This window comes from Cricetulus griseus, chromosome 7 (genome assembly GCF_003668045.3).
Source record: "Cricetulus griseus strain 17A/GY chromosome 7, alternate assembly CriGri-PICRH-1.0, whole genome shotgun sequence".
Classification (NCBI taxonomy): Eukaryota; Metazoa; Chordata; class Mammalia; order Rodentia; family Cricetidae; genus Cricetulus; species Cricetulus griseus.
Window position 1 is genome coordinate 96,330,700 of NC_048600.1, and position 27,466 is coordinate 96,358,165.

Sequence of the window (27,466 nt, forward strand, 5' to 3'; positions counted from 1 at the left end):
CCCAGTCAGCAAGTTTCCAAAAGTAGGCTCTTTTGAGCAAATGCAGGCGCTGTGAACAAGTATGAAGAGAAGGGATCTTCCTCCACTCTGCTCTCCTCCTCCCTCCACAGAGGGTTTTCTGGAAGTCTCTAGAGGGACCTGGGCAGCTGCTGTGTGTCCAAGTCTATCAGCCCTTCAGCTGTCACTCTGCTCCTAAAATAGCAGTAGTTTGTGTATTGGGGCGGCGGAGGGGGGTGGGGGAGGTGCCGTTTATCTGAGATGGAGGTGGGGAAGGGGCATTATAAATTTGCCTAGTCAGGGCAGGTCTCCCAATTCCTGTCTCTTCTGGATCTTTCTCCCACACTTTGAAGTGTGAGTCCAGTCTTGCAGGACTGCCCCTGAGCAGGGTCCTTAAGGGCCAGAGGGTAGTCAACCCTTCCATGTGGTCATGGATGTCCAGTCCAGGCAGGGGGAGGGCCCTGTATCAATGACAGCCTCCAGGAGCACCTGCCCCTGTGGCCAAATATAGTCTGGAGTCACTGGCTGGGGTGATAAAGTCTGCAGGGTGGGGGCTGGGAGCAGCAGACAGACACTGGCTGAGGTGGACAGCAGAGCTCAGGAGTAGTACCTCGGAGGAGACACCCCTGGGAAACGGTGAGTTGGCTGGGAGACTGGACAAGGAGAAGGCCTCAGAGAAGGTGGGTGACAGACACCTACCTGGTTGAAAGAGATAGACTGTGATAACCCTCTCAATGGGGGTCAAGCTCCAAGCAAATACCAATGTTCTTTGGGGGGGGTCAGTGGATTTGGGGGTGCTGGAGTGGATCCCTTCCAGGCAGAATCTCCAACCTACACTGTGGAGAGAGAAACCTGGGCCTCTGGCTCTCAGGCCAAGAGCCCTGCCCCGGGGTATCCAGCAAGAGGCTGACAACATAGGGCTGTCGGTATTCCCACAGATGGCAGAGGCAGAAGCGGTGCAGCTGAAGGAGGAAGGGAACCAGCATTTTCAGCGTCAAGACTACAAGGCGGCCACCAAGAGCTACAGCCAGGCCCTGAAGCTGACCAAGGACAAGGCCCTGCTGGCCACACTCTACCGGAATCGGGCAGCCTGTGGCTTGAAAATGGTCTGGGGACAGGACAGCATGGGTGTACTGAGGGCAGTTAAGGCTGGAGGCGAGGTCGTCATGGCCTGATAGAAAGGAGCCATCATCCTACCTATGCCATCTTGACCCCCTAAGTTGGAAACTGTGCCTCTGACTTCCCAGGCTACTGTCAGGCCACTCCTTTTAAGAGCAGCCCTGTGACAGTCCTTGTTACCATTCCCATATTGCAGTCAAGAAACCCAAGGTTCAGAGAGCATGACTAACTTGGCCACACTCTCCCAGGTGTCAGAGGAGCCGGCATTCAAACCTAGGGTTGCCTGATGCCAAATCATGTGCTTTTCTGTGCCAGGTACCGAGTGTGTCCTGGGCCTCTGATAACCTGTAGCTCCCAGGCTAACTTCTTCCCTCACTTAGGGGACACTGATTGTCTCTGCCCTGGGCCCCCACTAATGGAGTCTCTCATTCCTGTTCCTCAGGAGAGCTATGCCCAGGCAGCTTCGGATGCTTCCAGAGGTGAGTTCCATACTTTCCTCTCACCCAGCATGGCTGCGCAGGAGTGTGGGTCTGGCTGCCATTGTTTGGAGGTGCTATAACAGTCTGTGGGCTCTGAAGGTCAAGGACCAGATGGAGAAGGGAATGAAACATCTGGTAATATTTAACCCAGGGAAGATAGCTACCAGGTGGGAGAGAGGGTTTAGTTTCACCGGTGGGCTCCAGGGCCAGACTTAGGATAAAAGAACAAAAGAACAGGGAGGAGTTTGGGTAGGAAGAGGGAAAGGTTTTTTGGTGGAGTTGCCTGGCTACCTCAGAAAGGATGGGGGGGGCACCCTACTTCAGGAGATATACAGGCACCAGTCAGATGGGCCCCTGACAGGAATCCTGTGGCAGAGGAAGCCTTGGGAATCAGATAGAAGTTGGGGTGTGTGCTGGGAGTTGTGTGAGCCAGATAGTTCAAATAGGTATCTCTAAGGAAGACATTCCTCCTGAGCAGTGGAATAGGGACATCAGTCTGTAGCCCAGCCCCCTGAGGATCTGCCTGTCTCTCATCTGTAGCCATTGACATCAACTCTACTGACATCAAAGCCTTGTATCGGCGATGCCAGGCACTGGAGCATCTGGGAAAACTGGACCAGGCATTCAAGGATGTTCAACGCTGTGCTACCCTGGAGCCAAGGAACCAGAACTTCCAGGAGACACTGCGGAGGCTCAATACCAGCATCCAGGAGCAGGTAAACTGGGCCCTTCCAGAGAACTTTGGCTGCTTCCGTCCTATTCATAGGGGGAGATGGGCTAGGGAGATTGAAATGTGATGACAGAGTCAGCCATGCCCCTTCAACTGCTAGCTGGGGACAGCATGGAGCATGGGCAGTGTCCATGGAGTATCGGGGCAAGCACACCTACCCGTGAGAGATGGAGAGAGCTGTGGTGCTGGGTGAGAGCACAATCTACTCATGGCTACAGTTCTTTTAAATTTCAGATGGAAACTTTAAAAGGGAAGTATGGTTACCTAGTGAGTCTACATCGTGACTGTAGGGGGACAATGAGGTTCTGGAATCCTTGGGAAACAGGGAGACTAATGAGGGATAGAGGGTCAGAGTCCATGGGAACATGAGATCTTTGCTGGGAATGTGGACAAGGCATGGAAAGCTTGAGCAAGAGAAGAGGAGCCCTGTATCCTCCCCTGGCTCAGTTACTGACTTCTTTCTGATTGAACCCTCAGACCTTTCGGCGTCCTCCTGGAAGAGCAGGGGGGCAATAATTCATTCAGCCACGTGCTCCAGACACTCAGTAACTCCTGTGCGTCTGGAGCAGCCTGTGACTGGACCACGGCACACTGTCCAGAGTGCAGACTCAGTGCTGAGAAAATGTTAAAGAGGGGGAGATGAGACAAAGTGTGGGTGAAGGAGGAGCCTGCCCAAGCCGGCAGGAGTGAGGAGCAGTGGCTCTCAGCTCTAAGAGGCACAGAAGGAGCTGGCCGGATGATCATTTAGGCCACATTATGAAAGATCCAGAGTGGCATAGGGTGGGACTGTGAGGGTCTAGACCCCAAGGCAGAACAGTTCCCACTTGCTTGGCAGGATGCTTGAAAGCCTGGAGACAAATTTCTACTTTAGTCTCCATTTAAACATCTGGTGGTTGATTGTCTATGAGATAGATTATAAAACTGGGCTGATGTCTTCCAAAGATGTTGTGGTGATTATACTTGATAATGATTGTAACTAATTGGACTGAGAGCTTTGTGGGTCACAGAATTGATTTTGTTCATCTTTCTTCCTTCCTTCCTTCCTTTCTTTTTTCTTTCTTTCTTTCCTTCCTTCCTTCCTTTTCCTCCTTCTTCTTTTGACACTGGGTCTCTCTATGTAGCTCTGACTGTCCTGGGACTCACTATGTAGGGCTGGCATCGATCTCATAGATATCTGCCTGCCTCTGCCTCCCGAGTGCTGCAATTAAAGGAGTCTACCACCATTCCAGCTGCTTGTTCATCTTTCTATCCCTGACTTCCAGAACAGTGTCTGGCATAAAGTGGTTGTTCAGTTAACACTAAAATTAGCATTAGCATGATGATGATGATGAGGGGTTGTGGATGTCAGAGAAGATAGAGGTTGGCTCTCTCCACCCACCCTTATTTTATTTATTTATATGTTTTGGTTTTTCGAGGCAGGGTTTCTCTGTGTAGCTTTGGAGCCTGCCCTGGCACTTGCTCTGTAGACCAGGCTGGCCTCGAACTCACAGAGATCCACTTGCCTCTGTCTCCCAAGTGCTAGAATTTAAGGCGTGCACCACCACTGCCCGGTTTCCCCCACCTTTATGAGGGTCTTGAGGATCATCTCAGGTCTCCCGCTTGCTGTGCAAACAAACGCCTTTCCCAGATCTGAGACATTTCACTGGCCCTAGTTACCATTTGTGCTCAGTGACTAAATGAATGGATGTGCCGGGGTCCAGAGTAGATCTAATATTTTCTGAGTTGAATACATGAAGAGTAGACAGAAATGATGCGGGCCAGCTTCCTGTCTCCCTCAGGGCTTCTCCCTCTCTCCTCAGCTCCGTGCGCAGTTTTCCACAGATTCCAGGGTACAGACGATGTTTGAAATCCTTCTCAACGAAAACAGCGAGGCTGATAAGCGGGAGAAGGTGAGTAATGCCTCATGCTTGTCAGCAGAGGGCGCGCTCTACCCGCAGCTCCCGATAAGGGCTTCCTGGGCCTGGGAAGTTAAGCTGTGTCTACGAATATGAAGAAATTCCATTAGAAAATGGCACTAACCGTAGGAAGGACCAAGATTTGGGTGAAGCCATTGAGACGAGTCAAACTGTAGGATGACATCTTTGTTTAATATCAGATATTTTGTTCAATGTGAAATTGTTGACCTTTGATTTTTATTAAAAACATTTTTTCTGTTTTTTAATTTAATTTTTACAAAATTATAATTTCACATGTCAATCCCTTCTCCCTCTCTCCCCTACCCCGACACCCCACACCTACCCCCTCCTTTGATTTTGGCCTTTGATTTTGATTAAAAAAAACATTGCTTATCTGGATATTGGGCTTTTTGTTGCCTTCTTAAATTTTGCATCTACAGGGAATATCTGACTGGCCTCAATATAGTTTTGGTTCAAAGAAACACTGACACATTTAAATAATGTTTTGTGTCATTTAGAAACACTGCGAAGAGGTCACACTGAGATATTAAAAATATTAAAGTAGTTACTGGTAACTGTCACCTTTTTTTTTTTTTTTTTTTTTTTTTAAAGACAAGGTTTCTTAGCTGGGTGGTAGTGACGTACGCCTTAAATCCCAGCACTCAGGAGGCAGAAGCAGGTGGATCTCTGTGAGTTCAAGGCCAGTCTGGTCTACATGGTGAGTTCCAGGACAGCTGGGGCTACACAGAGTCCTGTCTCAAAAAACAAAACAAAACAAAACAAACAAACAAAAGGACAGCATTTCTCTGTGTAGCTTTGGAGCCTATCCTGGCACTCGCTCTGGAGACAAGGCTGGCCTCGAACTCACAGAGATCTGGCTGCCTATGCCTCCCAAGTGCTGGGATTAAAGGTGTGCGCCACCAACAGCAACAGCTCTCTCTTAACCAAATCTTTCTCATGTTCCTTTAGGGTCCTTGAGTGAACATTTGAATGTTTTGCCCTTATTTATGTACGCACTCTGCAAATGACACCTGTGAGGAAGGGTGTCGGATTAGTTTTGTGGTCAGTGAATTTGTATGATACAAAAACGTACTATACAACTTCTCTGAGGGCCTAAGGAGTTGTCAGGGATAAGCAGCTTTGTCTGGAGAAGTGCTAAGCCCTAAGGTGATAGCAGTGTTCAGGTCACCTTTACCTGACATTTGGGTCACCTACCCACCAGCTCCTCATCTCTCTGTCTGCCTACCCACCAGCTCCTAGTCTCTCTGTCTGCCTACTCACTGGTTCCCAGTCTCTCTGTCTGCCTACCCATAGGCTCCCTGTCTCTCTGTCTGCTTACCCTCCAGCTCCCTGTCTCTCTGTCTGTCTACCCACCAGCTCCCAGTCTCTCTGTTTGCCTACCCACCAGCTCCCTGTCTCTCTGTCTGCTTACCCACCAGCTCCCAGTCTCTCTCTCTGCCTACCCATAGGCTCCCTGTCTCTCTGTCCACCTCGCTCTCCTGCTCTTTTCTCAGCTGTGGATTTTCTTGCTGTTCTGCTCCCTTGCATCGGGGCCTTTGAAGGTTCACATATATCGAATGGGAAGACATCAGAGTGAGAAGAGACTCACTGGGGCTCAGTGAGGCGCTGACTGGAGCTAGCCAGTAGCAGAACCTGAACTCTCACCCCCGGCTTTTGAGTCCTGTTTATTGCACTATCTTCCACCTTCCCGAGAACCCACAGCTTAAGATTCCCTTGAGCAGATAACAGGAAAACAAAACATATGACAACCATGTTAAAAGAAAATGATTTGAACATGTAAAAAACATTCATATTTCCCTCTTTTCCTAGCCCTTCTCCTTCCATTGCAGCCATACATTTGTTTTTTAACACCACCGCACACCGAGTGAGTCTATGACCCCAATTCCACCTGTCAGCGTTGTTTCATGTGGCTTTGTTGTATCTGTGACCTCATTCGCTGGTTGTGGGATCTTTCTTTGTTTCTTTCTTTCTTTCTTTTTTGTTTTTTTGTGGCATATTTCATCAAGTTAGTCCTTATGCAAATTGCATTATTATTATTATTATTATTATTATTATTATTATTATTATTTTCTCTAGGCTGTTTCCAGGAGTAGGACTGTAAGAGGACAGAATATACCAATGTTCTGAAGATGCAGTCAGTGTTCTGGCCCCTGCACTAGGTTCATGGTCAAGGCCTCTATCCAGCTTCCTGACAACCTTCATTGCTTCTCCCTCAGGCTGCCAATAACCTCATTGTCCTGGGCCGTGAAGAAGCAGGGGCCGAGAGGATCTTCCAGAGCAATGGGGTGGGCCTGCTGCTGCAGCTGATGGACACTAAGAGGCCTGAGCTGGTGCTAGCTGCAGTGAGGACCTTGTCTGGCATGTGTAGTGGACACCAAGCTAGGGTGAGGGCCTGGGGATTGGGACAGGAATTGTGAATGGCAGTGGGTCCAACAAGGCAGAGAGTGGCACAGTCAGGGCTGTGGCTGGAATAAATAGAACTTGAGATAAAGCCTAAAGAGTTCCCTGCCTTCTAGCCTGGGTCTTATGAATCATAGTGCAAGAGTGCTCCGGGCCCTTTCCCTGCAAGCTGGAAGTGGGCTTGACTAAGCAAAGGTATTGTTGAAAGTGGATTACAGGAAGAGCTGCATTCAAAAGCATTGTACTATACACACAGACTCAATGCCCCCAGGACATAGCTCAGAGTCCCCTGAAGGAGGTTTCCCAGTCTGTGAGCCCCACTTTCTTAAAGCATGAAGTGGATAGGACAGTCACCACCCGTCTCCTAACATGGATGCCAAGCAGGAGGCAGGAGGCAGGAGGCAGGCAGGAGGAGGCAGGAGGCAGGAGGCAGGAGGCAGGAGGCAGGAGGCAGGAGGCAGGAGGCAGGAGGCAGGAGGCAGGAGGCAGGTACTGACTCTGTTCTTGCTGGGATCTAGGCTACAGCGATCCTGCACACAGTCCGCACAGACAGAATCTGCAGCCTCATGGCCACGGAGAATGAAGAGATGTCCCTGGCTGTCTGCAACCTGCTCCAGGCCATCATTGATTCCCTGTCTGGGGAGGACAAGCGAGAACATCGAGGGAAAGAGGAGGCCTTGGTTCTAGGTAGGAGATATTCTTCTGTTCTGGTTCATGTGGACTCCAAGACAGAGCCAATCACCACCTCACATTGTCATCTCCTGTGTGCAGAGGTGGCCTGGTGTGATTTTAGTATGTGTGGTGTGGTTATAAGGGTGAAAGTGGCATAAGTTACTGAGTGTGGAGTTGTCAGTTTATCTATCTGGAAGATACTGTGGTGGGTGGTGGCAATGTGTGACTATGTTCAGTGACACTCAATTTTACACGTTAAAATGGTAAATTTTATGCTATGCATATTTCATCATAGTGTAATGGAAGCTCACTGGGGAGACTTGGAAAGATACAGGAATCTATGAGGAGGAAAAATATTCTCCCAAACAAAACCCTGACTCATTCAAATAATCCACTGGATCCCTCCTGTCTTTTCTTATCCACATCAGTATATTTACATAAATAAAAATTGGAATTCTGGGGGGCTGGAGAGACGGCTAAGCAGTTAAGAGCACTGACTGCTCTTCTAGAGGACCTGGGTTCTTAAAACTAATTTCAATAATTTTTGTTTTTCAAAACAGGGTTTCTCTGTGTGGCCCTCCAAGCCCAGCCCATTTAAGGTTCTTAAAAGCTATTTCAATAATTTTTGTTTGTTTGTTTTTCAAAACAGGGTTTCTCAAAACTAGGTTTCTCTGTGTGTCCTGGAACTCACTACATAGATCAGGCTGGCCTTGAATAGATCCACCTCCTGCCTCTGTCTCTCCAGTGCTGGGATTAAAGGTGTGTGCCACAAGACCTTTCTGGTTCCTTTCTGAGAGGAATAGTAGTTCCTACTCTTATTCACAAACTCAGGTCTGGAAGCTTGACGCTCTATTCCTCAGAGTGCTGAGGAGAAAGGAAGGCTTCATTCAGGAGCCAAAGAGTAGAAATTTGCTTCTCCATGCCAGGGGTGTTGAGGGTGGCCGAGTATGTGGTAAAAATAGTGAGGGAAAGAGAGACAATAGGTGATGTGGACTCTTCACTCTTTCATGGCCTGGTGTTTCCCATCACAGCAGCCAGTAGGTGTCTTTAGCTTTGACCAGGGAAAAGGGACAAGGCAAGTGTACACAAAGTCCAGCAAGTCCAGGCTGTCGCTCCTGTTGGGACACTGTTGCAGGGGTGGTGCAGTGCCAGGAATTGAACCTGGGGTCTCGTGTAGAATAACCAAGCCCTCTCTTACTGAACCCTGAGTTCCAGGACAGCTACAGCTATTACACAGGGAAACCCTCTCTCAAACAAAAACAAAAACAAAACAAAACAAAAAAGAGTAGCCAGTGCTCTTAACTCCAGCCCCATGGAAAATATTTTTTTCCCATGGAAGGTATTTAAAAAAAGAATAAGTTTATTAGCTGGGTGGTGGTGACACACACCTTTAATCCCAGCACTCATGAGGCAGAGGCAGGTGAATCTCTCAATTCAAGCCCAGCTTGGTCTACAGAAAAAGCTCCAGGACAGCCAGGGCTACATTGAGAAACCCTGTCCTGAAAAACAAAACAAAACAAAACAAAAAAAAGTTAATTAAAACCATATGAAGTGTCCTTGGATCTCTGCCAATCATTTCCTGACAGTAAGGGGCTTTCCAAGAACAGGAGCTATTTGAAGACAAAGGGTATGTTGGAGGAGGCAGTGTTTCAGGGCCAGAGTGACCCTTGGAAGTGTTGCTTGGGGATTTCTTTGCTTTTGTGGGGGAGGAGTGTGAGATGAACAATACTGCTTTGTACAGTACATGCGCACTGTACTGATGATGACTTAAGGAAGATCTTTTGCTCACCCACTCAGAGGGTTTATGGGGTGGTTGCTTAGTGTCATGCACTTGGAAAGGCATCAGGCATCATGCTGTGGCAGCAGTCTTAGGAGGAGGAGGAGGCCTCCTCATGGTGGAGAGAGGGACAGAAAGAGGAGGGGGAAGGGAAGAGAAAAAGAAGAGGGGAAGGAGGAGGAGAAAAAGAAGGAATGATGGAGAGAGATGGGAAACACCACCCCGGACAAGAAACAGCTGTCAAGAATCTGCCCCAAGAGACTTCTTTCCCTCAATTGGACTGCCTCCTTGCCCCATTCCAGACCCCTCCAAATAGCACCATCAACTGACAAGCATTCCACATAGAAGCCTGTCCAGAGGATGTTTCATATTGAAGCTGTAACACTCAGAAAACAATGGGTTCAGCCCTTCCAGAATCCTTCTAGAAGTTTCTGCCAGTCTTGATCCTTTCTATGTGAAATTTTCTACTGTCTCTACTTGCTATTTTCTTTTGTTCTTCAGACACCAAGAAGGACCTGAAGCAGATCACCAGCCACCTGCTGGACATGCTGGTCAGTAAGAAGGTATCTGGGCAGGGCAGAGACCAGGCACTGAACCTACTCAATAAGAACGTCCCCAGGAAAGATCTGTCCATTCACGACAACTCACGCACCATCTATGTCGTGGATAACGGTGAGATGGGCAATGGCGCTTGACGTTCAGTCACACAGTTAGGGTAGGCTCAGGATACTTGTCTCTGTTTAGAGAGAAGAGGGAGGATGTTGTATGGAGAGTGTCTTTAGTCCCAAGTGAAGGTGGTGGCAGGTGTTAGTCTGTCTTCCAGGGGCTGTTGAAGCAGGTAGGTCAAGGCTCTGAATTAAGGGCAGGAACATACCTGGGAAGGGGTTTAGTGCCCCCAAAACATTGTGTAGAGCCACCTAAAGGACAGGGTTAAGTGGGCTTGACACCGGACATCACAGGGAAGGTGTCCTTTCTGTGTGTCACTTGGCTGGCTACAAGAACACGAGCAGTATCCTTATCTGAAAGATGGAACTGATTGCTAAGAAGTAGGGTAGTTGTTAGGCTCAGCTCAGGGAACACGCACAAGCCCCTTGGCACTAAGGGAATGCTCAGAACAGTCTGCCACTCGCCTTCTGGGGACGTGGGGGTCAAATCAGGGCCTTTCATAGGCTAGGGAAGCACCCCCAGTCACTGAATTTATAGCTGTTGAAGCCAGTTGCCTTATTTCCATCATTAGCATTTAGTACCCATAGAGCCTTCCTGCCCGGTTTACAGGCCCATTTCCCACACTGTGTTGAAGGTAGGAGAGATAAGGGGCTTGCTTATTAATCTACTTATTCAACAAATATGTGAATCTTGAATTTAGTCTGGAGGAGGTTCTTCAATAAGGAAGAAGAGATAATGCTAATAGCTACTAAAAAAAAAGATAGACATTTGAGGAGCGATTATGCCCCTGGATGGGTGGTAGGCCACTTCTGTATATTATCTGATTCAGTCCTCAAGTCTATAAAACTGGTTTTGCTTTTTCACCTTCATAAATGAAGAAACTGAGGCCTAGGGAAAAGATAATATGGAGTCATACATACACAATCCAGAAATGGCAGTGCTGGTCTAGTGTAGCCGTGGCTGTGTAGCCGGTCACCCCCACCTTCAGTAACTTACAGAAATAATAGTAATTTATTACCCCTCAGTAGGTTGGGTATTTGGGACCCGTGTAGCTGGGTAATTCTAGTTTAAGGTCTCCTATCAGGGCACAGCCATCCGATGGCTTCATGGCTTGACTGGGCTTGGAAGGTATCTCTAGGAGGCTGCACTAACGTGGTGGTGCAGCCTCCCTGAGATCAACTAGTGTTGAGTTTAAGTATGGTGGAAATAACTGCCATGCAACAGGGGGATTGCTCCACTGTGCAGAGTCATGTATGGCCGCTTGTCCCCTCTCCAGTGCCCTGAACTCTGGAGAGGCCGTGTACCGTCTGAAGCCATAGCTGGTGGGGAGACAGCAATGAGACATTTCTGAGGGGGACAGAGACCCTCAGGAATCTCACTCTTGCTGCTGTCACCCCTTAGGTCTAAGGAAGATCCTGAAGGTGGTGGGGCAGGTTCCAGATCTGCCTTCTTGCCTGCCTCTGACTGACAACACCCGAATGCTGGCCTCCATCCTCATCAACAAGCTCTATGATGACCTGCGCTGTGACCCAGAGCGCGACCACTTCCGCAAAATCTGCGAGGAGTACATTACGTGAGTTGCCCTGAGGCATTTGCCACCCGTGGCTGTGTAGCCGGTCACCCCCACCTTCAGTAACTTACAGAAATAATAGTAATTTATTACCCCTCAGTAGGTTGGGTATTTGGGACCTGTGTAGCTGGGTAATTCTAGTTTAAGGTCTCCTATCAGGGCACAGCCATCCGATGGCTTCATGGCTTGACTGGGCTTGGAAGGTATCTCTAGGAGGCTGCACTAACGTGGTGGTGCACTGGTGGTAGCTGTTGGTGAAGAACTGCCGTTCCCCCATGTGGACCTCTCCATGAGCTGCTGAAGAGCCTCTCTCCTTACCTTCCCCCTGCCCCCTGTCCACCACTGCTTTGATGCAGCTGCTTGACAGTTAATTCCAGTGACTCTCCAATCTGTACATGGTCCAGATTTCTGGGTCACTATCCATATCTCAAAACCTAGGGTGTGGCTTAGGAAGCTTCCCCCGGAGGGGTCTTAGGTGGGCAAAGACATCACCTTTACTCTGTGTTCTTTCTCTCCTCCTAGGATGGCATGCTGTTTTTGTGAGGGGCCAGGGAAGAGAGTTTAAATCTTATAGGACAAACTCATACATCTGTTTTTGTTCATTAGAAAAGGTCTTAACTAGGTAGCTCCAACTAGGTTAGAACTCTCTATGTAGATCAGGCTGGTTTCTTTTCTTTTTTTGGGGGTGGGGTGGGGTGGGGTTTGAGACAGGGTTTCTCTGTGGCTTTGGAGGCTGTCCTGGAACTAGCTCTTGTAGACCAGGCTGGCCTCAAACTCAAACTCACAGAGATCCACCTGCCTCTGCCTCCCGAGTGCTAGGATGAAAGGCATGTGCCACCACTGCCCGCGATCAGGCTGGTTTCTAATTCAAAGAGTTCAAGTGCCTCTTCTCCTGAGTGCTGGAATGAAAGGTATGAGCCACCATGCCTGGCAAATTTATACATTGTTTTCACCTATGTATTTATTTTCTCAACTGCCAAATGAAGAGCTATCCCGAGCTCTCAGGCATGCCAGCTCCCTTCCAGTCCTGTACTCCAGCTCACCCTGACCTTAGTTAGCTCTGAAAGCTCCGTGTGGTACTTGCCTACCTGCTGGAGCTTCAGCGTGTCCTGCTCACCCCATGAGTGCTCCTCCCTCATCCTTGGAGCTTGAATCTTGGTTCCATAATCCTTAAAAAAGAAGTCTGGATCTAGAGCGCTACAGGCAAAACTTTTTTATTGAGATGCAATGTCCAGCTAAATGGGAGATAAAGCTCCAAGTGGTGCCCTAAACAAAGGAAAGGGCTGGTGAGTATAGGACGAGTTGCAGTCCAAAGTTCCCCATGAAGGTCCTCCAGGTTCATGGGGAATTCACCCCTGTAGTGTGTTCCGTCCTGATTGGTCCATGTCTCTGAGCTAAGTGGAAGGCAGCTTGTGGATTAGCTGGAACTACCAGGACAAGGTGGGTGTCAAGAAGCCACTCTGCTCACACCTGTGTGTGTAGGATGGCATCTGATGATGCTGTGTTTTTAACTCTTGGGCTCTGTGTGCACCCTGGTTCTCATTTATGTCCTTGTTTGGCTTTGCAGTGAAAACACAAATTGACTATGATCTTTGCTAGCCACCTTCCTAATATCTGATTATTCCACTCCTACTTTTGGGTGCTTCCTGCACCGTTTCATCTCATGAGATCCCAAATTGAATTCTGCATCCTCACTTGCCAGGGGCAGCTTGACAGGTGTCACACTGGGTCTGTCTGTGGTTGCGGCTGTGTACTGTCCTTCCAGGTTGAGAAGGCTGGACCTGTTGGTTGATAGCACTGAGCTGTGGTCTCTGGTTGGTCATTGCCTCAGCTGAGGGAGGGGACTGTCTCACCTTTCCCCACGTAACCAGCAGCTAATGACTTGTCACTCGCCACAATTTGAAATGACTGTTTTTAGAGTGGCCCAGCTCCAAACTCTTCAAGGGAGGAACTTTGGGGTGACTGCATTGCAGACCAGTGCCTCCCTCAGCACTGCTTCCTCCTCTGCTCAATAATTCAGCTTTTTGCAGGTCAATCTCCAATGTTAGAGTGTGCTTCCGGGGGGCGGGGGGAATACCCTGTGACCAGCCGTGATGTCAGTAATAAATCACAGTACTATACTCTATTTATGGATCAAAAAGCTGAGGCTCAGAAAGGTTCAGTGAATTGCTCAATGTCACAAGCTCAGGGGAGGAGGCACATGTTCTAATCTTTCTACCCCTTTGAGCTGATTCTCTTGACCTCCCTTGTTCTCTGTTTTAGGGGCAAGTTCGATCCCCAGGACATGGACAAGAATGTGAATGCCATCCAGACAGTGTCCGGGATCTTGCAGGGGCCCTTTGACCTGGGCAATCAGCTGCTGGGCATGAAAGGTGTGATGGAGATGATGGTGGCACTGTGTGGCTCGGAGCGTGAGGCAGACCAGCTGGTGGCAGTGGAGGCGCTCATCCACGCCTCCACTAAGCTCAGCCGGGCTACCTTCATCATCACCAATGGCGTGTCACTTCTCAAGCAGATCTACAAGACCACAAAGAACGAGAAGATCAAGATCCGAACACTGGTGGTGAGTGGACTGGGTGCTGAGTGCCAGGAACACCAGGATGAATGAGACATGGCCCCCATCCTTGAGGGGGTGTCTTAGCTAGGATTACTATTGTTATGACGAAACATCATGAACAAAAAGCAAGTTGGGGATGAAAGGGTTTATTCACCTTACACTTCCATGTCACTGTTCATCATTGAAGGAAATCAGGACAGGAACTCAAACGGGCCAGGAGGCTGGAGGCAGGAGCTGATGCAAAGGCCATAGAGGGGTGCTGCTCACTGTCTTGCTTCCCCTGGCTTGCTCAGCCTGCTTTCTTATAGAACCCAGGGCCATCAGCACCACCCACAATGGGCTGGGCCCTCCCCCATTGATCACTAATTAAGAAAATGCCTTACAATTGGATTTTGTGGAGGAGTTTCTCAATTGAGGCTCCTTCCTCTCTGATGACTCTAGCCTATGTGAAGCTGACAGAAAACCAGCCAGGACAAGGGGTCACATACTAGGGACCCCTCTGGCTCATCCATGTGCTCCTGCAGGCAGAGTGAAAGGCAGGGTTGTGGGAAGAGAGAGTCAGGAGGATGACCCTGAGTTTAGCACTAGGAAATTACCCTCTGCACCGTGAAGAGACAGACATGGATGTGGTCCAGGAAGTATTTTCAGAGCAGACGCCAACAAATTCATTTCCTTAACCAGCTGCATTCAGCAGAATCAGGCTTTCTGTTTTTACTGTTTTCACCTTACTGAATTGTTTTCACCTCCTTTTTTTTCTTCATAAAAAATTACTGGGAAGATTTGATTCATTTGCCTGGATCTTAACTCACGTTTTTTTTTTTTTTTTTTAAAGATTTATCTATTCATGTATATTAGTGCTTTGCCTTCATGCACACCAGAAGAAGGAATCTGATCCCACTATGGATGGTTGTGAGCCATCATAAGGTTGCTGGGAATTGGACTCAGGACCTCTGGAAGAGGAGTCAAGTGCTCTTAACCACTGAGCCAACTCTCTAGCCTTTTTTTTTCCCCCTAGCTTATTGTGGTAATGTGTCCCAAGTCAACCTTAAACTTGCAGTCCTCCTACCTCAGCCTCTCAAGTACTGGAGTTACAGGCTCTAGCTCCAGACTTTTTAGTCTTATTTATTTATTTATCTAGTCTTGCTATGGATCCCAGGCTGGCCTCAAATATACTGTTATAGGCCAGTCTGGCCTTCGACTCATGATTTTCCTGCTCCCTATGAGCTGGGATTATAGGCCTATACCACTACTCCTGGGTCATATAATTTTTAAATCTCTCTCTCTCTGTCTGTCTCTCTCTCTGTCTCTATTCTCTCTCTCTCTCTCTCTCTCTCTCTCTCTCTCTCTCTCTGTCTTTGTGTGTGTGTGTGTAGATGCTGCCATGGCACATGTGTGGAGATCAGTGGCTACTCTGGGTGTTATCCTTGCTTTTTCCCCCTTGTTTGAAACAGGGTCTGTAGTTGTTTGCCATTGCAGTCAGGCTAACTGCCCATATGCTTCTTGAGATTCTCCCATTCTGCCTCCCACCTCCCTAAAGGAGCACTTAGTACTTAGCATATAGACCTGTGCTCTGTGCTGTGTCCAGCTTTACATGCACTCTGGGGATCTGAACCCGGGTCCTCATGCTTGCATGCTTCACTGAAGTAGCCCCTCATGTCGTCAATTTTTTGTTTGTTTGTTTGACACAGGGTCTCACTGTGTAGCCTTGGCTGGCCTGGAATTCAATATGCAGACGAAGCTGGCCTCTAACTCACAAAGATCCATATGCTCTGACCCCTGTGTGCTAGATTAAAGGTGTATGCCACCATGACATGCCCTCATGTCAATTGTTTAGAAACCTTTTTTTGTCATGGGCATGATGGCCTTTCTGCTCCAGAAGACATTGTTCTTTTCCTCAGAAGGGTCTGCTTTTTTCCCCTGTGTTAGACTTCGTATGTCTGAATTTGCTGCCCACATGATATGACTTCTTTGCCATCTCCTGTCATCTCAAGGTTTCTCACAGTGACTGCAGGTATTTAGTATGTGTGCAGAGTTTTCAAAACATATATGAGCTGAAAATGGTGAGCATCCTCCCTAACATAGGGCATTGGGTAGGGCATCTCAGAAGAGGTGGAGGGGCACAGAGGTATATCCAGGCAGAGAAAAGGGGATAGTGTTGATCACAGAACTACAGCGCCTGACTCAGGCCTCAGTGTCTCTGACCCTTCCATTCCTCTTCCCCACAGGGCCTCTGTAAACTTGGCTCAGCTGGGGGCTCAGACTATGGTCTCAGACAGTTCGCTGAAGGGTCAACGGAGAAGCTGGCCAAGCAGTGTCGAAAGTAAGAGGCTGATCCTCTGCTTCCTCATGGGTCTGGATGGGGGATGGTTTCTGGGGTATTCTTCAGTGATGCTGGGTGAGAAAAGCCCCCTTCACTGGCCACCTGCTATTCCAAACCCGGATCACTCTTGTCCAGAGCCCTGGCTCCTTCTCCAGCGGTTTCTCCACTCCTCCACATCTAGGTGGCTGTGCAACACTGCCATAGACACTCGGACACGACGCTGGGCAGTGGAGGGCCTGGCCTACCTCACACTGGATGCTGATGTGAAGGACGACTTTGTCCAGGACATCCCTGCTCTGCAGGCCATGTTCGAGCTGGCCAAGGCAAGAGTGGTCCTGATCTCCAACCTCAGGAAAGGGTGCCTGGCCTTGGTCCTCAGGGCTCAGCTGGCTGTGGGCTCATCCTGGCTCTATTCCCCCCCCCACCTCCGTGAAGTGAAGCTATATTTACTGTTTCACTGGATGGCCCTCATCTTGCCTGGTTGAGGTGGACTCATGACTCTGTCCTGTTCAGGTGTCAGGACATGTCTGCCTGTGACCCTTTGGCAGTGAGATCATGAGGAAACCCAGGATTCTTCTGGAAGTGTGTGTGTGTGTGTGTGTGTGGGTCCGCTAGGATCACCCCAGAGGATTCCACTCATCTACCACTAAAATGACTCCTTTGTGTTTTTTTTTTTTTTTTTCCTAACCTGGGGGACTCCAGACGAGTGACAAGACCATTCTGTACTCAGTGGCCAACACTCTGGTAAACTGCACCAACAGCTACGATGTCAAGGAGGTCGTCCCTGAGCTGGTGCAGCTGGCCAAGTTCTCTAAGCAACATGTGCCAGAGGAGCACCCCAAGGTGGGTACATGGCAGCTGAGGGAGGAGCTGTGTTGTCAGACCTCCAGGAACATGGTGTGGAATGAGTTGCGCGGTTTGACAATGACAGTAGTAGATTTTGCCCACTAGGTGGCACTCATGATTCCTGTCTTAATTTTCTGATTGCGTGTGTGTGTGTGTGTGTGTGTGTGTGTGTGTGTGTGTGTGTGTGTGTGGTGTGGTGTGGGGAATGAGGTAGCTGACGATTTTGTAATCTGATTAAACAGAGCCAGATGAACATTTTGCAACATTGGTTGCTGATTCCAAGTCATAAAAATGTGATTTTCTGGGATATCTGGACTTAGGGGGATGTGCATGCTGAGGAGAAACACAGGTTTTTAATACGCAAATGTAAAAACCCCTAACACAAGGGTATGCATGGTGATTACCTCTTCACAAGGATATATTTGTATGCCACTTGCATACAAATGAATATGGAAAAATCCTACCAGCTGGTGAGAGCATTTGGACTTTAGAAATGATAACAGTCATACCTGTGTTGCAAAATGGGATGGTGGACAGTAAAGAAGAACCTAGACCCGAAGTGATGCCATTTCCACAGAACCACTGCTGGCAGTTCCTGTGTTGCCCACAGAAAGTTTTCCTTTCTCTCCTCTATAGTTACAATCAGAATGTGAGCGTTGCCTTCATGGCAGACATTAGGAGCACACTCCTGATGCCATCTCATTCTCTCAACTGACCCATTTCTTTGTGATGCATGGGTTCAGTGCCTCATGGGTGCTAGGCAGATGCTCTCCCGCTGAGCTGCAGTCCTCCACCGCTCTTACCACTGGGTTGTGTTTCATCCAGGCAGGGATGCAGCACGCATATATGCCCCATGGCTGGGTGTGAGGTTTAAGCACATTTCCAGAGATTGTGCACCATGCTCTCCTCCTGTCTTACCCCCCCCCACAATGATCTGTCACAATGACTCAACCTGGGGCTGGCTGACAACCGGCCCCTTCCCCACACCCATCCTTTCGTCCCTTCTAGGACAAGAAGGACTTCGTAGACATGCGGGTGAAGCGGCTCCTGAAGGCAGGGGTCATATCTGCACTGGCCTGCATGGTGAAGGCGGACAGTGCTATCCTCACAGACCAGACCAAGGAGCTGCTGGCCAGGTACCACGAGGGTGGGCTGGGGAGACTGGAAGGTGGGAGGCTAGATGGAGGACTAGAATGGCAGAGACTAAGTGAGGTCTTGGAGAACAAGGAGAAAAGAAGTGATAAGGCAGGTCACCACAGTTGAGAACATGCATCAGGAGGTGATCGCCACCCCTTTTAGTGACCTTTTCCTTAGAGACGAAAGGGTTACCTAGAGAGGAGGCAGGCAGGTCTCAGTGACAGCACAGTAGGTAAATGCCGTGACAGGGAAGCACAGAGGTCTGGTTGGAGTTCACCCAGTTAGAAGGTACGTGGGTAGACATCTAGGAAGGCCTCCTGGAAGAGGTGATAGTTCAACAGAGTCCTGAAGGAATAAAAGGAGCCAGCCAACTGCAGGGAAGGGAAGGGCTCCAGGAAAGAGGGCACAGCATGTGAAAGGCAGCAAGGATGGAGGGATAGAGTAGAGTTTGGTTTCTCCTGCAGTGTGTCTGGGTGGTGGTGATATTACACGGGGCCAGGGCCTGACGACGGGAATAGACAGGGAGAGTTTCTCCCGGATTGGGGTGGCACGGGGCTGTTGGCTGTCTCCAGAAATAGGAATGGGACGGCCCTTGGAAGCCTTACTTGGTCTTATTTCCTCCCCCACCACTGATGTGCATGGTAGTGAGTGTCTTTAAAGGTGGCTCATTCCAGTTAAGGTCACACGGTCTGCCCCTCTGGGCTTCCACTGTTGTGCTGGGGGTTTCTGGTTCTGACCGGCTGTGTGTGATTCCTGGGAATGCTGTACAGGAATAGTGACTATTCATTTTCCCTTATCATTGGCTCTGCAGGGTGTTCCTGGCACTCTGTGACAACCCAAAGGACCGGGGCACCATTGTAGCTCAAGGTGGTGGAAAGGTAATCAGGCAAGATGAGGTCCTTGCTATCCTAGAAAGTGATCTACTGGGAAGGGGCACACACACACACACACACACACACACACACACACACACACACACACAGAGAGAGAGAGAGAGAGAGAGAGAGAGAGACAGACAGACAGACAGACAGACAGAGACACACACAGACACACAGACACACAGACACACAGACACACAGGCACACAGACACACAGACACACACACAGATGTGTGTCCCTTTTGTGTGTGTGTGCCTGCACATGCCACACGCACATGCATATATGTGAACCCCCCTTGTCTCATTTGAAAATCATGTACTTCAAACCTCCCCAACTTCCTGAAATAGACTCACTTAGTTATCGTCACTGTCTAATTCATGGGCCCAAACTAGTTTCTTCTTGATTTATTGTCATGGTATTTGCTTTGGAATCCCATCCACTCTCCCTGCTATTCTGGCAGGTGTGAAGGCAGATCATGGGCTTCCCCACAGAAGCCTTGAAGTAGAGCTTTACTCTTCTTTCTTTTTTTTTCAAGACAAGAGTTTTTCTGTGTAGCAGCCCTAGCTGTCCTGGAACTTGCTCTGCAGACCAGGCTGGCATCTAACTCACGGAAATCCCATTGCTTCTGCCTTCTAAGTGCTGGGATTAAAGGTGTGCACCACCACTGCCCACTGCTCTTCTTTTTAGCTGTGCAAACCTGGGCACTTTACTCTCTCTGAACTCAGCAAAATGTAGAGTAGTCATAGTCTCACTTTCCAGATAGTGATGGGGAACAGGTTAGATACATTCAATTCACGGTAGCTGCTCAATAAACAGTGGCTATTAGGATTAGATTTGGCTTGGGAAAAATGTAAAAAAAAATAGTTATTTTTTATTTTCATTATTATTATTATTACAATTCTAGACAAGAGTCTTGCCGTGTAACCCTGGCTAGCCAAATTCTTGCCATGTATGTAATCCAGGCTGGACTTGAAACTGTTGCAATCTTCCTGCCTCATCCCCCTGAATGCTGTGACTTTAGGCCCGTGCCACCACACTTAGTAAAAGTCATCATCTGGCCCTGGGTCCATGGTGGCAGAGTGTGAAGCCAAGCAAAGTTGCTCAATTTATGAGTCAGGAGTGAGTGGGAGGAACGAGTGGGAAAGGGGAGGGACGGAGAAAAGGGGAGAGGGAAGGAGGGACACAAGACACTGCCCTTTGCAGTCACACCGGTCCAAGTAGGGCTTTCCTCCCAGCAGCCCCCTCAGCTGTGAGCTCAACAATTAATCTGAGGATTAGCTCAGAGCTCTCAGGGTCCAGTCACTTTCCCATCACACACATGAGGCCTGGGAACTTTGTCTAGATAGAAACAGGGTTTCAGAGCTGATCCTGAATCTCTGCTGAGACAGACTTGGACAGAGGGCATCTGGAGCCAGAGGAGGGAGGGAGAGAGAGGCCTCTGGATATCTGTGGCTAGCTAGTGACTGCATGTGCTCTCTCTTGCAGGCCCTGATCCCCCTGGCTTTGGAGGGCACAGATGTTGGCAAGGTGAAGGCAGCCCACGGACTAGCCAAGATTGCGGCTGTCTCTAATCCAGACATCGCCTTCCCTGGGGAAAGGGTGGGTATCTGAGAATCAAGGGAGAGAGTGCCCCACTGCTTTTAGGGCCCTGCCCCTGCATCTCCTCTGCTAAGGGTCATGATGCTGTCACAGGAGGTTAATGAGTCAGAGACACCTGGACACTAGGCCTGCCTCTACCTCTAGTGATATGATACGATTGTCCTCTTGAACTCAGCTTTCTCATTTGAACAGTGAAAGGGAACAGTTTAGCCTCTCAGGTCCACCGTGCAGGTTAAAGCAGACAGAGTATGGGAAAGAGAGGGTTTGGGAGATGCAGGGCTTCAGATGCAAGAGACTGGGATATGTCGGTATCTCACCCTCCCTGTGTCATCCCCACAGGTGTATGAAGTGGTGCGGCCCCTCGTGAGTCTCCTGGATACACAGAGGGATGGGCTTCAGAACTATGAGGCTCTCCTAGGTCTCACCAACCTGTCTGGGCGCAGTGACAAACTTAGGTAAGTGGGGCAGAGGTACACAGAAGTGCCCACAGAGTGTGGGGTTGAAATTCATACCCATCATGTACTGACTCCTCTGGATGACAGCGTCAAAGATGAAACGGGTATAGCAGGGGGTTTGAGCTGGCACCCTATAAAAACACACAGGGATCGTAGAAATCCCATGTCCCAAAGGCACTGTCTCCTAAGGTAGACAGGAACAGCCAGGCAGATGGAAGGATCAATAGGTAACTCTTCTTGGAAGCAGAGGGATGGTGGACTGTATTGTGTTGTAGTTTTAAGTGGCAGACAACTTAGCCTAACTGGCTCTTGAATTAAGGAAGTGTACCAACTCATAAAAATTAAGTTTGGGATAAACGAGCCAGGTGTGGTTTGATGCAGGGATTACGAAGGTGTCTGGTTGCTGGTCATCCAGTCCCTTCCTCTCCCCTCCCCTTTGTTATCTTAACTTTCAGATGGGCTTTTCTCCTCTCTCATGGTCACGGTGTAGCCTTTGACTTCACATACAGCAGGAACAGGAAGAGAATTTCCTTTTGCAATAATATAAATTATTAATAATAAATGTCTCCAGTGGGGTGACACATTCATCCCAGAGCCTGTCGCTTTGACTGGGAGACAATGTCATGTCATTTAATTTATATCCATTGGTGCCTCACCTGGGGGTGGGCTCAGTGCCCCTTATACGATACAGGCTGAGATGTGGGAGGGACCCCATGAAGATAGAGGAAGAACCCTGCATGACCAACCTCATGTGCTCACATCTGGGGGGAAGGGGTACTCAAGGCCCTCTGTTCCTCACCCTTCCCTTCCACTCTAGGCAGAAGATTTTCAAGGAGAAGGCCTTGCCAGACATTGAGAACTACATGTTTGAAAACCATGACCAGCTACGGCAGGCAGCCACTGAATGCATGTGTAACATGGTGATCAACAAGGAGGTAAGACTGGGGCTCCAGGGGACAGGGTCACCAAGGTGTAAGCATCAGGCTTGGGTTGAGGCTGGGGCTCCAGGGGACGAGGTGACCAAGATATGAATGTTGGCTTTGGGATGAGGCTGGGGCCATGAAATGATATTAAAGCAGCATTTGATCAGAGAACCCAGGAGTCCCCAGATCACACCTAGATTAGGGCCCTGTTTCCCTGTAGGAGTCCTAAGGAAACATATTCATAGTGTAATGAAGCTGAGTCTTCATCTTAGTGAGGCAGAAGTGCCACTTTTCTAAGTTAATTAAACCTAATTAATGTCATAGCAAGGCAGGCTGGGAGATCAGGGCTCTTGGATGTTAAAAGAGGCTAGATTACTTGTAGTCACTAAAGACCCGAAGGACATATACCTGCAACACAGTATAACTTACTTACCATAGAATAATCATAAGATATAAAAAGAAAATGAGCTGGGTGGTGGTGGCGCACACCTTTGATTCCAGCACTCAGGAGGCAGAGACAGGCAGATCTCTGTGAGTTTCAGGACAGCCAGAGCTGTTACACAGAGAAACCCTGTCCCCAAAAACAAACAAACAAACAAAAAAAAAAACAAAAAAAGAAAGGAAGAAAAATAAAATAAAATGAATTAGGGGCATACCATGGGCTTCATGGTCAAGAAACAGAACAAATTATGAACCTCTAATGAATATCTTCTTCTCGTGGTGACTAAGCATCACTGTGCTTGCCGGGTACATCAGAGATAAGACAGGTCTAGATCTGAGACACTTCTGGAATGTGAGCCCTCATGCAAGGACATGTGAGGCCTGAGATTTTTCACTTCCATACCTAATTCAAGTCTTAGGCCCTCTCCTGTCACCAGAATGTCTTAATTACTTTCCTATTGCTATGGTAAAACACCAGGACCAAGGCAACTTATAAAAGAAAATGTTTGATTTGACATACAGTTTTGGAGGGTTAGAGTCCATGATGGCAGACCAACAGAACAATTGGGAATTCATATCTTGATCCATAACCATGATGCAAAGAGAGAGCAGTAGGAATCACAGGGAATCCTTTGAAATCTTAAAGTCCCCTGCCCCCCCTCATGACACACCTCTTTCAGAAAGCCACAGCTTCTGATCCTTCCCAAACAGTTCCACCAGCTGAAGCCAAGCAATCAAACATATGAGCCTATGAGGCCATTTTTACTCTAACTGCCACATGGAGGGAAACCCAATTTATGAAAGCTTGCTAGAGTCAGTTAGCAGGGATTGAGTCACGAGGGGGCTGGCCTAAGGTTGAGCTTGGACCTGGAAGTTATATGGGAGGAAAGGGGTGTGTCCAAGGAGTCAGAGACAGTGGTGGGGTATACAGAGGACAGTGTGGAAGAGGAGGCAACCTTCCCTGGGGGAGGGAGCACCTGCTGCTGCAACAACAGAACCAGAAGTTCATTTCTGGTTACATTGTCATGCCATTGAGTTGGTGGCTTGTCTACACAGTGACTAGGAATCCAAATCTTTTGGACCATCAAGTAGAGCCTCCCTCCTGCCACCTTGGAGTGATCTCTATTTGGTAGTAAGTAGGAGTGACAATAGAAGGAGAACTGTGCCACTTAACCAAGGTGGCCTGCTAGTAACACAGCTCAACTCTGCTTCCATTCCATCAGTGAGAACTAGGCCATGGCCACATTAAGTGCAGCAGAGGAGAGGGTTGCAGGCGTTGGTGCGACAGCGGCTTCCAGTGGCTTCCATCTAGGCCCCACAAGAGAGGGTCATGCTGGCCTCTTCTTTCACACCTCCCTTCTGATGGCCACTGCTCCAGATCCAGGGAGATGCAGGAGACTCTAACCTGAATATCTGCAACCTTTATCTTCTTCCAGAGATCTACATTTTGGATATTTGCTCCCATAGAATGTCCTTAAATTTGACCAACTAGATTTTACTGTCATGTAAAGTAGGGCAGTAAGATGCTATGGGAGCCTTAATCTCTCTCTGGGACAGGTCAGAGTGCTGGGCAGCTGTTAGTGGCTCTTCTGCTTTCAGGTGTTTGGGATGCTTCAGTTTCACCTGTTGGAGGCAGGACAGACACCCCCAATACCAATCAAACTCCCTAATTGCCCTTGACTCTATACAAGTCCCCATGCTTTGAGGGACAGCAAATGCATGACACAGCAGACCACAAAGGCCCAGGGCTGTGAGGGAAGCAGTGTGTATTTCCCAAAGAGAAGTTGCAGCTTCTCCTAGAGTAGAGATGCAAAGAGAAGGGGCAGACAATCTAGGGGAGGTGGGAAATGCCTTTTTTTTCCCCTTTAGCCTTTGGGCTGTGGGGATTTGTAGCCCCTTCACTCAGGCAATCGTGGAAGAGCTTTATGCAGGAACAGCTCAAATCACATCTCCCAGAGATGCTGGGTCAGGGAACTTCAGCTGCCTCTTTCCATCCTTGGGAGGTGCAGGGGTGGGGGCATCTTTCACTGAGTCACACACCTGCCTGCAACAGGTTCAGGAGAGGTTCCTGGCTGATGGGAATGACCGTCTAAAGCTGGTGGTGTTGCTCTGCGGAGAGGAGGATGACAAACTGCAGAATGCAGCTGCCGGGGCCCTGGCCATGCTGACCGCGGCACATAAGAAACTGTGCCTCAAGATGACGCAGGTGGTAAGAGCAGGCTGGGGACAGAAGGGAGCTGGATGAAATATACAGAATCTCCTAACCCTCAGACCATACTGTCCCTGTTCATCTAGGGAGGCTGGGCTGCAGGGCAAACTTTCCTAATCAGTGTTGGTTCCCAGCACATAAAGGGAGGAGACTGCCTGCTGGTCAGTACCACCACTGTTTGGACTTCCCAAGTCCATTAGCTAAAGTCCTCTTGCCACCGTATGTCCCATTGCCTTTGTGGGTGCTCTTAATCCCTCCTGAAGCATGGTAATAACATGATGTACATTACTGCTGAGGGGCTCATGGGTTCTTAGTGGAAGTGTGTAAAGGGTTGGGACACTGCAGGAAGCTGGTGGTGGTTTGGTAGAGGCTGTAGGTTCCCTGTCCTGGATAGGATGACAGGCTGTTTGGTAAGACTATGGGCAACTCAGCAAGTGTAGTGGAAATCATACTGTCAGTCTCAAGCGTAAAACTGTTTCCATCTCCCCACACAGAGCCTAGCTCATGGGCATTCATCCCCATGGGAGTGAAAAGGTCAGCTCAATTCAAACATGCGCACATCTGGGGTAGAGGCTGGCTCCTTACATGGTCAACTGAAGGGATGTGTGTGTGTGTGTGTGTGTGTGTGTGTGTGTGTGTGTGTGTGTGTGTGTAGTGTCTGAGTTCCATGTAGGCTTTTTTTTTGTCCTGCCACCAGAGGTCTTTGCTGGATACTGTTCATCCTGTGTGGACTCTGGACTTCAGTCCAGAGTAAAAGTACTATGGGAAGCTCTTCAAAACAATCCTGCTTTTAGGCATCACCCATGGAGAGAGTTAAAACAGCTTCTCTTGGTATTCCGATTCAGTAGATTGGGGTATGGGAGGGAACTCCAGGCCCTGGGACCACACTTAGAAAGCAGTGCCTTAGATTTGCTTCTGGAGCAACTAGACACAATGACTTCAGTGGACACATGGCCAACCAGGATACTTTGGTGACTCTTTGCACTTCTCATGAGTGGGATGCTGCCCTAAGGGGATATGTATATGTATAACACACACACACACACACACACACACACACACACACACACACTACATCATTTAATATTCTCAATCAATCTAGCAGGTAAGGGATTATTGATACCCTCGTTTTCCATTGGGAAACAGGTTTAGTAATTGTGCTAGTAGAACAGTGTCAGATAAGAATCTTGAGGCACATAACTTAGGTGAGGCCATGCGGATGGCAAGTGCCAAATGGGCCTGAGGACTGCTCTCTCTGAATCCAAACTCATACAGATGTTTGCTCTATCTGCTTTCTCACGTCCAATGACAGTGTTGTGCTTTCAGCTTCCTCACTGTCTCCAAGGGTGACGAGAGTGGTTGAGCACTCATATACAGCAGTCGACTGCCCTCACGAGTGTGGATGGTGGATGGAAAAGGAATGAGGAGAGAATTCACCTTGGATTCTTTGTTTATTCCAGTTGAAGCCAAGGCTGGAGAACATACCTGGAGCTCTTGTCTCAAAGGGCACCTGGCTTGACAGAAGCGGGCATCATCCGTGTTCCTCACACGAGCATGCTCTTTCCTTGGCATTCTGCATCTTCATTCTGTTGAGATGTTCAGTGGGCCTGTCATTCTGTTTCTCAAGATGCTTAAAAAAATAAATGGGCAGGGGCAGGGGAAGCAGCTCAGTGGATAAAGTATTTGTTGTGCAAGCATGAACCTTAAGACCAGGGTTAGGATCCTTAACAACCATGTAAAAAACCAGGCAGGCATCATGGATGCCTGTAATACCAGCACTCCAGGAACAAACTAGCTAGCTAATGCAGCTGATCAGTGAGCTTTGGGTGCTACCTCTCCAAATAAAAGTGTACAATGAGTTGGGTGATGGTGGTACACACCTTTAATCTCAGTCCTCAGGGGGCAGAGGCAGGGAGATCTCTGTGAGTTGTGGGCCCATTTTAGTTTATTACTATTTACAGATATGTGGTCATAGTCAAGTTATGGGTATAGCTGATACTTTGTTTCTCTTGTTGTCAAGTCCTCTTTCTGCCTCCCCACTGATTTCTTAAACCCTTCCTTACCCATTTTCCACTCTGCAGACAACCCAGTGGCTGGAGATCCTACAGCGGCTTTGCCTGCATGACCAGTTGTCAGTGCAACACCGGGGCCTGGTCATTGCCTACAACCTGCTGTCAGCAGATGCTGAGCTGGCCAGGAAGCTGGTGGAGAGTGAGCTGCTGGAGATCTTGACTGTGGTGGGAAAACAGGAGCCAGATGAGAAAAGGGCAACTGTGGTTCAGACAGCCCGGGAATGTCTCATCAAGTGCATGGATTATGGCTTCATCAAGCCAGTGTCATAGAAAGTGGTTCACAGGGGTGCTGAGATTGGTCCTGAACTCTCAGGAGTCTTGAGCTGGGTCCTCCCAAAGTGTCAGTTCAGCCAAGGACCACAGCAGTGACAAAGAATTCTCATCAAAAAGGAAAAACTTGGTTGTCTCTCGAGTTGTGAATCTTCCCATTGGTCCTGGGGAAGTTTGAGTGTTCCTCTGGCTGCCTTACTTCCTGACTCCCTAAATTTGTCAGGTCCCAGAAATATCTAGGATAACATCTATCTGTGATCAGGAAACAGGAAGGACAATTCTGTCGTGTCTATTCTGAAGAGCAGAATAAAGGGCTATAGGCTGGTTTTTGTTTTTTGGTTGTTTGTTTTGTATTTTGAAAAATTGTGGAGTGGCAAGGTAGGAACTAACAGGTGTGTGACCATAAAGATCAATGCTGTCTTTCAATTTGGA

The 27,466-nt window shown here is 48.6% G+C and overlaps 1 protein-coding gene across 1 annotated transcript; it reads left to right on the top strand.

Annotated features, from left to right (window-relative positions):
* The first annotated feature begins 935 nt into the window (after window positions 1-935).
* Window positions 936-27,466, top strand: Unc45b (unc-45 myosin chaperone B). The gene is made up of 17 exons (XM_035448004.1): window positions 936-1,103; window positions 1,559-1,595; window positions 2,136-2,311; window positions 4,125-4,214; window positions 6,458-6,625; window positions 7,160-7,328; window positions 9,592-9,762; window positions 11,158-11,329; window positions 13,589-13,889; window positions 16,906-17,046; window positions 18,058-18,185; window positions 18,998-19,064; window positions 20,551-20,664; window positions 21,004-21,119; window positions 21,937-22,054; window positions 24,537-24,692; window positions 26,774-27,466. Exons 1-17 carry the CDS (start codon window positions 936-938, stop codon window positions 27,032-27,034), a joined length of 2,553 nt encoding a protein of 850 aa, XP_035303895.1. The 3' UTR covers window positions 27,035-27,466.